Source organism: Engystomops pustulosus, chromosome 2, assembly GCF_040894005.1.
Source record: "Engystomops pustulosus chromosome 2, aEngPut4.maternal, whole genome shotgun sequence".
In the NCBI taxonomy this organism is placed as follows: Eukaryota; Metazoa; Chordata; class Amphibia; order Anura; family Leptodactylidae; genus Engystomops; species Engystomops pustulosus.
This window is the reverse complement of record NC_092412.1, coordinates 154321506-154332424: the sequence shown is the minus strand read 5'-3', so window position 1 is coordinate 154332424 and position 10919 is coordinate 154321506. Positions and strand designations below refer to the sequence as shown.

Genomic DNA, 10919 nt, shown 5'->3' with positions numbered 1-10919 from the left:
AAACAGTAGAGCATGTGTGTTAAAAACATGTGGGAGCATGCTTTAAATGCTTATCAAAAACAGTGCAAACTGCAATATGTGCAGTTTGCCTGTGGAGTGTGCAGGGTGCGCCAGATTCTTGAATTCTTAATGAATCTGGCGCTCCCTGCACTGCTCTGCCAGAGTGCATCAAATTTTTTTTGGTCCAACTTTAACATAGAGCGTGCAACACAATTCTTTCACACACTATATGATAAATGTGCCGTGTGGTCCACCGGAACGCGCTTTTATGTGCAAAAATGTGTGTTACACCGGGTAAAGTGCAGCCACAACACTTTTTAAATACACGTCCGACATAAAACTGGCGCAGGGGCTTTAATATATCTGGGCCAATGGGTCAGTGTTAAATAGAGTCCTGCATGTCACAGCAGGTTATTTGTCCGCAATATTCACAAATGCCGGGTTGTCCCATTGATTGGAGCTGGTTTTGTAGAGCTCCACACAACCTTTTACCATCTTGCATGCACATGCATGTGCTATGTATTTACTGTATATATCCAGAATACAGATGGAGGATGCTCGTAATGCTCAGGACGTCCTCGGTTGTTTATCATAGTACTATATAATAAAGCCTTCCACAAGATGCAATAATCCTATGTTCAGTGTTTATGGAGTTACCACCTGGTAACCTTTATCCTGAGGTATTTTCTGTCTCGTCTATTAGATGTTTGCACACGTCTGAGGTAAAGCTAGTAACACGCCCTTTCATCCCTCTCTAGGGCACTCTACTCATAAATGCTAGGCTACAAAAGTTGTTTTTCTCACCTAAAAGGGATTGCAACACAAAAGAGAAGGACTACAACTCCCGTGAAGCATTGCGCACGCGATGGGGCGTTGCTTGGGATTACCCTTGCTCTGATTGGTGGAGAAGTACGGCGTTAGCTTCTCAGCTGGCGAGGCTATAAATGCAGCGAGAGGAAGGTTAGTGGGGGAGCAGAGTTGTGAGAAGATCGTGTACGATGAGCTTATTGCTATAGTGGTGATCAGGTTGTGCTGCCGCTCTATGCCTGTACTCCTCTGTGCGCCTCCCTCCGATCACTCCCCGCTACGCCGCAGCCCTGGAAGCTATGTGCTCCGTAACCCCGCTCCGGGTGGCCGCCGGTCACTCTACGTGCTCCATGGTCCGGGAGGATTGTTACCCCGGATGCCAGCACTGCTGTGGCCGCAGGATGCTCAAGGTATGTGGAGGGCTTGCCGTGTATTACCGGGCTGGGAAAGTGCTGCGCCAGCGTATTTCACGTTCTGCGATTGTATGGAAAGTGCGTGGAGACCTCCCGGCGCAGCTTCGGGTAACCTTTGTTCCATTAGTCTGGCTCTATGCTAATCCTGGTGAGCACGTACGGGCGACGTGCAAGTCAGATGTCCGCTTGGTAACTTGGAAGTGTAGCGCTCGGCTACTGCGTGTAATGCCGCTGCCTGGCGCCAGGGGGCCGCGTGCGCTCTCTCGGTTTCCATGGCGCTCCAGCTGACTGGGGTCGCTCCCTTGTAACCCGAGCACGCAGTTACGTCAGCGGCCGGGGGTTATCGCACCGACCTCTTCGTCTTGTAGATCAACTTGTGTAGCTCTTCATTTGGGAGACTGGTTCACTTCAGGTTGGTTTGACCTCCCGGTATAGATGTTTAATTATAAATGGAGCCTGTGTAATCACGTACTGTAGGGATCACCTTGGTTGGGGCGATACTTAACCAAGTAAGGTTTCTTGGCCTGTAAGCCCTTGTGAGCAGGGTCCTCACTCCTAATCTCTTGTCAGTGTGACCCCTGATATGGTGGCGCTACATAAAGATGTTATTCCTATTTCTGCTGTTTCATAAGCAATTATGTGCCCTTATGTGCTGTAACCACTGATAAGCCATAGAATATGTCCTAAAATCAGATTGGTGGGCACCAACACCCCACAGACCCATGTATCAAAAATGCTCTTGTTCAGAACTCATACATGTAAGTGTATGCTGCAGTCCAGCCCTGGGGTGGTGGGCTTCTAAATTCTTGATTCGGGTGCTAGACAGGAGCAAAGTAGACCAAAAAAGCTGGTGCTATTGTCTCCATCGCCACTTCACTGTCCAAGTTTTCTTTCGCCGATCTTCGGTTCCATGGAAGTACCTTTGCCCCCTAGGAGCCAATCTTTTTGAGTTTCCTTTCACTGTTCTGAGTAATCTCTTCTAATGTCCAATTATTTTTCTGGCTAATGGGTGTCCTGAAAAATTGTAGAAGTTTTCAATCTATGGCCAACTGTTGGGTCATTTTATTAAACATGTGGTATTTGCTATGATGAAGAGTGTGTTGTACTCATGTGTTCTGTTGGGTATGAAATGTACGGACTTTATGTCCTCAGTATTTAATACTAGGTAGCTTTTCTGCATTCCAATGGCTCGGTGACTTGATCGCCTGGGGCAGTTTATATAGTAATCGCTGATGTAATTGATGATGAAGCTTGCACAGCATCTGTAGCGACACGTGCAGCTCTCCTACATCATAGCCTTTTAATGAATAGGTGGATAGGATTTGATGCTTCCGGTTTTAAAGCAGTGTTTCAATTTTCAGGAGTCGAGTGATCAGATGAAACCAAGAGATGCAAGGGGACCCAGTGCATATATCCCTGTCTCACAGGTAAAAAGTTTGTTACATATTGTTACATATTGTTACATATTGTTACATATTGTTACATATTGTTACATATTGTTACATATTGTTACATATTGTTACATATTGTTACATATTGTTACATATTGTTACATATTGTTACATATTGTTACATATTGTTACATATTGTTACATATTGTTACATATTGTGTTCCTAAATCTTATCTTTATTACAGCTGCCTGGACCAGTTCTCAGTGATAACATTGCTGCCGTAATGGGGCTTCATCCAGAGTATCTGCGGATATTTTGGAAGACTCAGCATCAGCTTTTGCGTATGGATGGAGCACTCTCTCTTCCAGAGAGGCACTATGTGGCTATAATGGTATGTCGGAAAGTTGTCCCTCGAATTGTTTGGTCGAAGATATCTAATGTGTGTGGGTTTTTTTGGTGGCATAATAAAATATATACTTGAATATAGGCTGCGTTTTTCAGTACAAAAAAATATGCTGGAAAACTAACTCTGCTTATACTCTTGTATAAAGTCAATACTAGTCTTTCCGACTACCCTGCAGGCGGTGCACATATGTCGGCGGCAGATGATATCTTAGTATGTGCTCGACCAGCAGCATGGACCTGCCGCTGACAAAGGTATGAAGAGGAAGCAAGGGGTGTTAAAGTTGAACAATAACAATAATTCCTTTATTTAACCCCTTAGCGGCAAGGCCTGGTTTCATTTTTCACTCCCCACCTTAAAAAAATTCCATAACTTTTTTATTTTTCCACGTAGAGCTGTGTAAGGGCATGTTTTCTGCTTAACAAATTACACTTCATAGTGATGGATTTAATATGCCGTGCCATATACTAGAAAGCAAGAAAATAATTCCAAATACAGTGAAAATGGTGAAAAACTACCTCATTCTTTGGGTCGGTGTGATGATGGGGATATCTAATTTGTATGTTTCATTTTTTCATAATTTATGAAAAATTTAAAACCTCCTATACAAAATATTCTTTTTTTTGCCATCTTTTGGTGCTCATAACTTTTTCATACTTCACTACATGGAGCTGTGGGTGGTTTCATTTATTGCAACTTTTGATTACTTTTAATGCTACCTTTTGATCACTTATTGAATTTGTTATATTTTTCAAACTGGCAGTGGTATTTTGAATTATATTTTGATCAGATATTTTGGGACACGGTGATGCCTAACATTTTTATGTTTATATTTATGATTTCAAGAGAAAGGGGGTGATTTAAAAATTTTTATTTCACTTTTTCACACCATAGGGTACTTTAACCCTACGTTGTCTGATCCTACCATATACTGTCATGGAAACCGGTTGCTGCCAAAGCCCGCCCCCCCTTCTCCATACACCCACATCATGTGACCTAGTAGTATATTAGGTTTTCCCCTTTTTTTTTTTTTTTTTTTTTTTGTAAAATTGGGTACATTGGTATATATGGAAATGGTCTTGTATACTCCTCACATCCATTTCTCTGCATATCTTTCCCATCCATATGACCTCTAGAGCATAAGCTATCTTGCTAAAAGTTGGTGACACCTAGCATGGGATTTGTATGGTAAAGATCTTTCCCAATGTCAGGTTTTTTTTTTCCAATTGCTTAAGGCAGTGATGGCAAACCTTTTAGACACCGAGTGCCCAAACTACAACCAAAACCCACATATTTTTTTGCAATGTGACAATTTAAGCAGTAACTTATTACTCCCTGCTCTTTCACAGGTTTAAATTGTATTGGCACCTGAGGACACCAATACAGTAGAAAGAAGGAGAGGAATTTTGAATTATCATTGTAGCTTCCTTCTAGTGTCCTGGGCTGCCTGGGACTGCAAGAGGCCTTGAGTCCTGTCTGCCGATTTCTGCGCTGGGGTGATGGCAAGGGTGCCCATAGAAAGGGCTCTGAGTGCCACCTCTGGCACCCGTGCCATAGGTTCGCCACCACTGGCTTAAGGCATATTCCCCCTGTATTTAAGCTCTGAATAACTAGGGAAACTACGCTTGCATGCTCCCACCCCTTAAATGTGCAAATTGTATGCTACCCACAGAAAAGGATCACAAACTGATTAAAGGGGGTTCACAAGAGCAGACCCCTGCAAACAATGCTCCCATACTCACTGAACTGATGCGTTTTTAAAACTCATGTGTTTAATGGACTGCTCAAAAACAGGTTCAAAGCGCCATGCTGCCAGCCTTACAATTCATCTAGCGTAAAAGGTGCCACATAAAATTGGCACATGAAAGCCAAAAATGTCACTTTGATTTTGGGTGCACAGGGCTTAATATGTGAAAGTGGAAATTTGCACATGTTCTTACATTGTGGTAAATGTCCAGTGTTTTTAATGACATTTAATTCCTTATATTTCAGGCATCTGCACGACATCACTGTATTTATTTGGTTTCACTCCATTCATCATGCTTTCTTCAAGTTGGTGGGGACCCTCGTTGGTTGGAAGGTCTGAGTTTTGCACCCCTAAAGCTTCGTAGACTTAATGATCTGAATAAGTATCTTGCTCACAGGCCATGGCTAATTACCAAAGAACACATGGAGGTGAGTGCATGTGCCATTTATTTATTTTTTTACTTTAATCCTAAAAGTACATTTGTTTGATGCCATATAACTTTTTTCTTTTGTAGAGCCTTTTGAAAGCTCCAGCTGGCCATGCCTGGTCTCTTGCAGAGCTGATCCATGCACTTGTTCTGCTCACTCATTTTCATGCACTGTCCTCTTTTATTCTTGGATGTGGCATCTACCCTCCAGAGGGAAAAGATGGTGTTAAGCGCCCTCCTTCACCAGATGTTTCAGTAAGTGAGGTGAGCACACCAAAACTGTTAAATACTGTACACATATATAATGCTGCTTATTACAGAACACAATCATCCTTCATTGTGCTTTACATGTGGAAGTTTGTACATTCGTGAGCTTCTGTACCTTGACAAAATCTATGGATAAAAAGGATATGCTTAAGATTTAGGCAAAAATGCCAAGCCCTACTTTAATTGTTTATTTTTGACTAAACCTACAAAAGATAGAATGATCTGAGCAGATTATCTGGAAAGAAAGAATCTAGTAAATCCATCAGTTGCCCAAACTATGAAATCTATCTTAAAGGTGTTTTTGGAAAGAAAGAAAAAAAATGCAGAGGGGGGGGAGATGTAAAGCTAAACCTTATACTCTTCTCTCCTGCAGTCTGTAGCCAATGGTGCAGTCCTGATCACAGCCATGCATCTTCTACAGCCTGAAGGTAGTGGCAGTAGCAGGTTTGTGGCTGTGACTTCGCTGTTGGCCTCTGTATACAATCGAGCCCTGTGGTTAGACAGTGCAGTGGCTAAGGAGGGTATGTGATGTCATTTTACAGCTCCTCCGAAATATATTTTAAACCATTTTCTTGTCAACCGCTTGTCTTAACACATGTACTTTATTGCTACTTTAAAACCACTGAAATAGTGTATTGGATTTCTAACCCCATCTGTCAGATTTTGAAGTAAACCTTCAGACAAATTGCAGGGCATACGTAGGGCTTGTGTTCTGCAAATTGGTTCCATATTTTTTAATAAAAATGGTGGGATTAGAGGGGGATATATGTGGTCTCCCGCAGTATCCATGAAAATCGCCTTATAACATGGCTCTGGCATATATTTGAGATTGTCTCTCTACTATGAGGCAAATTAATAAATGGTTTAATGGAAAATAGGGTTGTTCATTCTTCGATTGGGTCACGGTTGTGTAAACAGTCAGTATTGTGCCTCGTTAATTTGATGAATTGCCTCATTGCAGGTTTAGAATAGAATTTTAATATTTGTATGCCAGGCTCTCAAGTGTTTATCAGTTTGTTGAAGAGACTTGTGAAAGCTGTAGGCCTAAGTGATTAGGAAATGGCTAGTAACTAGTAATGTGGCTGTAAAGTTATGAACTTGTTTGGTTTATATATTGAATAGTAAAATTGCATTGGACAAATACTACATATTTATAACGTATACTGGGATAAGTTACTACTTGATAAAAAAAAAACTTTAATTGGAGAAATGACAAAGCTTTAACATTTGTAGTCAATTATTGGCAAATTTTATAAAGAAAATGTTAATAAAACCATCCTATCAAGTGACTTGCATATCATGAAAAAGTTAAAAATTGTTATGTAAAGGTTTTCCAGAGATAGTCATGTAAAGTGCAACGCAGAACATCAAAAATTGACCTGGGCAGTCGGCACCAATGACTATCTTGTCTCAAAGGGGTTTAAGGACATTTGCCACCAGGATCAAGCATTGTAAACCAAACAGTGACATACTAATGTGTGCGTTTCTCCCCTCTGGCAGGATCCACTCTTTATCTTCATATACTCTCGTTTAGAAGAAAGACTTTAAAAATAATGCAAATGCCGCTGAGGGTTCTAGGCACTATTAAAACGTATGGAGCCTGGAGCTCCTGCGTCTTATATATATATATATATATATATATATATATATATATATATATATATATATATATATATATATATATATATATATATATATATATATATATATATATATATATATATATATATATATATATATATATATATATTTTTTTTTTTAAACTGGGCATAAGAAGCTAGAATGGATCTTGCCTGAGGGGTCACACAACAAGTCAGTGTGCTTGGTCTTCAATAATCTTGATGGAAGATCTCCTTTAATACTCAACACCTCAGTTATGACGATTGAAATTTACCATAGGTCCTACCTGGCATAGTTTTCTGTTGTAACCCCCACCTGGCTTCCCTGACTTTTTAAATTGAGTATTGAAGAATTGGTGTACAGGTCAAGATAAATGTCCCTGATTGTGTCTGAATCTGTAATTTGTCAGATTGTCTTTAAATGGTCCATACTCTTTGAATATGGTGCAAAGCATTTGGCACTTCTGTAACAGGGCCATGGTCATGCAAGTTTAGTCTGCACTGCACCAGAAATATCCATGTCTGAAGCTGAATGATGAAGTCAAGAATGTCAATTTGCACATTCTTCTGCCCCTTTGTTTAGCGAAGGGAAGGTGACTTGAGATGCCCATATGATGTGCCATAATGTCACACAAAGTGGATGCATATTAAGTATTTATTTTTAAAATTGTACATAAGTGCGTTTTCTCTGTATACAGGGATCCAGCCCGCCACAGGAAGCGGAACGTGTCTTGGCTCAGATTAAGAGACTGAATGAAGAGGGACATGAGGCAAGTGAAGAAGAAATGGAGACTAGATTTGAGCAAGAGAAGAGAGAATGTGTAATGGTATCTTCTAACGGTACGTTCCTTTATTTTTTTTACCAAACTTTGCATTTACAAAAAATACTTGGTCCCATTTTTACTTTTTTTTTTTTTTACTTGATAGGTGATTTAGATTGTGCAGTCTACTCTAAAAATGTTCTCAGATTCCTGGATGACCCAGATTTTGGCTACATTGACTTCACCCGTAGGGGGGAGCAGGCGCCTCCTACATTCCGTGCTCATGTAAGTTTTCCTTACTTTAATAGTAGCAAAGACCATTTACAGTGGGTTTCTCATTAATCTTACTGCTCTTAACCCCAGACTTTATTTCTGGCTCACAATGTGTTCAGGTGTTTTAAACTGCAACTTTTCCTTTGAGTAAAATTGTGGTTTGTTTCAGGACTACACATGGGAAGACCATGGATACTCTCTACTGCATAGGTTGTATCCTGAAGTTGGCCAGCTGCTAGATGACAAGTTCCAAGTAGCCTATAACTTGACATACCATACCATTGCTTCACACCAAGAAGTGGACACATTCAAACTGCGTAGAGCCATCTGGAACTATATTCAGTGCATTTTTGGGATCAGGTAAGTAGAATGAATATTGGTTCTCATGGACAATTTGATCTTGTGTTAATATATGCCTCATATATTCTCATTCTCTTCTAGGTATGATGATTATGACTATGGAGAGGTAAATCAGTTGCTTGAGCGGAGCTTGAAGGTCTATATGAAAACTGTGACTTGCCATCCTGAGAGGGTGACGCGCCAACTATATAATGACTTTTGGAGGCAATTCAAACACTCAGAAAAGGTAACTTTTTACCAGATTAGTATAGGCACATGATTTGTAATAAAACAATCTTAGTTGCTGTTAGAGGAAAAAGCTATAAATGGCTTAAATCTGACCTGGAGGAGTTGGGACTGTACAGGGACTTAACAATCACAGATGAGCAATATCATTTGACTGCTTTTTAGTTATTGACTGCATATCAGTGTCAATTTACCTTCTATAGCAACTGACTGAACTTCTGCATACCATACAGCTTCTGTCAGGTTTACAACTTGGCATGCTGCCTCTGACAGAAGTCAAATGTTTTATTGCTGAACATTCACTTTAAGGGCTTATTTACACCATTTTTTTCAGGGCCCTTTCAGACTGCCGTTATTGGACTTGTATATCCAGCTGCTAGTTTACAGCTGGATATACATCCCCATGAACTATGGTGCCCCGTGGCAGTCACAAATGTGGCACCTTGCATGGGGGAAAGATGGAGGTTTCTTTCACCATGCATATGGCCAGGTGACATGCATCAGTATGGGGAGGAGAGGGGTGAGCAGCGCTGCACGTTACTTTGAAAGCAGCCTTAAGCAGTTTTTCCTTCATGCCAACAAATTAATGGAAGGCAAAACACCAGATTCCCTAGCATTCTGTGAAAATAAAATTGTTGAATGTCGTCAGTTTTTTGTTTGCAGAATCGGACGTCTAATGTCTGATCTGCAAAAGTGGAAAAAAAGGACATGCGTTTTCCACAGATCAGTGAGAAAACCGAATTAATGGTCATGCTGTCCTTGAAAGCATGGATAACCTACTGAAATAGATGTGTCAAGTCTTTTTAAAAATGTCCTTCTCTAAGCCTCATTCTTGGGAGCATGTATTGGAGATGTTTAATGTTCTTATTCTCTCTCCTCTAGGTCCATTTAAATTTGCTGTTGCTGGAAGCCAGACTACAAGCTGCTTTGCTATATGGCCTTAGAGCAATAACCCGCTTTATGACGTGAACACAGAAGAGGAATTGTGCCAATTAAGGCTGGGTTTATCCTGTCACTGCTGCATTTCTAATGCATATTTGCACAATTAAACAATCTTGAGGTATCTTCAGATTTAAGGGGAGCTTTCCACCAGGTGTACTAATCTAATGTAGCACTCTTGTGCCCTGCTGTGGCAATGATCTCCTTACAATTTGAACACTGTTGCGCAGTATACTGCAGTGCACTGCTATTTTGTGTATGTACAATGTATGTGATTGTAGATAACTCTCTTTATATGATCAGTTTTGTAGCTATTTTGTACTCAAAATGCCATTCAGTATGGTCCAGTTTTTGTTTACATAGATTCCACATAGGACTGGACTGAAGAGCTTCACCCAGCTTGCCTGTAGTGAGCTTATTTCTCCACTAGTTGCCAAATGTGGTGTTTAAAAATGTGATGTTTAAAACCTGCTTCTAACACTACCATAGGGCCTTTTAGGCCATTCCTTGTGGCCTTAAATGATGTGCACATTTAAAGGGTGTTAGCCCAGGAATTCTAGAACTTACATTTTTCTAAGGGATTGTCCAGTTAAATCATGGATAATGGTCTTTCTTTTTCTCTTTAAAACCCATGTCTGGATCTAGATTTGTAGTTTCTTGCTGGTAATAGTTGATCATTTGATTTCCCTCTTGTCCTGGTAGGACAAAGCTTTGAAAACTAATTTCTCATTGGTTCTGTAAGCGTTTGGGTTTCTTAGAAAACCAGTGAAGGTCATAAAAAGAATACATTTCCCCGTTTTGGAAACATCTGATATCTAAAGAACCTAGGTTTGTTGGACATCCCCCTTTATCTAAGCTGTGAATAATGATTACATTTTATAAGCTCTGAATACAGTGTTTGATTACCATGATTAAGAATTCTACCTCCAGTTTCAAAAGCACCTTGCTTTATCACGCTTTAATGTTTTATACTGTGAATGTTTTTCTCAGGTTGACAGTCTACTGTAACTTGAATGTGAGAAATAACTTGTTTTAAAAAAATTTTTTAATCTTCTGCTTGTGTGAAATAAAGTTTTTTGATTACATTCCTGGCTATTCTCCATTTTATTTTAACTTTTCAAGTTAAAGGTGTTGGCCACTTAATTAAATCTCTTCCATTACATGTCTGCATGTATATGTACCTGTGAGCTTCAGCTTTGGTGTGTTCTTTCCATAAAGCACTCTGAATATCTACACAACTTCCTGTTTCTCTCTCCTTTAGTCCATCCTAATGGCAGCCTCCAGTG

General features: G+C 40.1%; 1 protein-coding gene across 3 annotated transcripts; it reads left to right on the top strand.

Moving 5' to 3' along the window:
* The first annotated feature begins 947 nt into the window (after positions 1–947).
* On the top strand, positions 948–10718 carry SESN2 (sestrin 2). 3 transcript variants are annotated; one of them, XM_072137004.1, is made up of 10 exons: positions 948–1217; positions 2582–2647; positions 2857–3003; positions 5008–5190; positions 5277–5444; positions 7774–7915; positions 8003–8121; positions 8279–8469; positions 8551–8695; positions 9577–10718. In XM_072137004.1, the coding sequence occupies exons 1-10, from the start codon at positions 1107–1109 to the stop codon at positions 9661–9663; spliced, it is 1359 nt and encodes a 452-aa protein (XP_071993105.1). In that variant the 5' UTR covers positions 948–1106; the 3' UTR covers positions 9664–10718. The 3 variants fall into 3 exon arrangements, with proteins under 3 accessions (XP_071993105.1, XP_071993104.1, XP_071993106.1); XM_072137003.1 differs by having other exon boundaries at positions 949–1217; positions 5277–5453; XM_072137005.1 differs by lacking the exon at positions 948–1217 and adding an exon at positions 1517–1632 and having other exon boundaries at positions 5277–5453.
* The last annotated feature ends 201 nt before the right edge of the window (positions 10719–10919 follow it).

What these genes read in the sequence shown, in the direction of transcription:
- SESN2 (XM_072137003.1), top strand. Translation starts at nt 1,107, where the DNA reads ATGTGCTCCGTAACCCCGCTCCGGGTGGCCGCCGGTCACTCTACGTGC. An exon ending in GTGGCCGCAGGATGCTCAAG is followed by an intron (nt 1,218 to 2,581) that starts GTATGTGGAGGG and finishes TTCAATTTTCAG; the next exon opens with GAGTCGAGTGATCAGATGAA. An exon ending in TTACCAAAGAACACATGGAG is followed by an intron (nt 5,191 to 5,276) that starts GTGAGTGCATGT and finishes TTTCTTTTGTAG; the next exon opens with AGCCTTTTGAAAGCTCCAGC.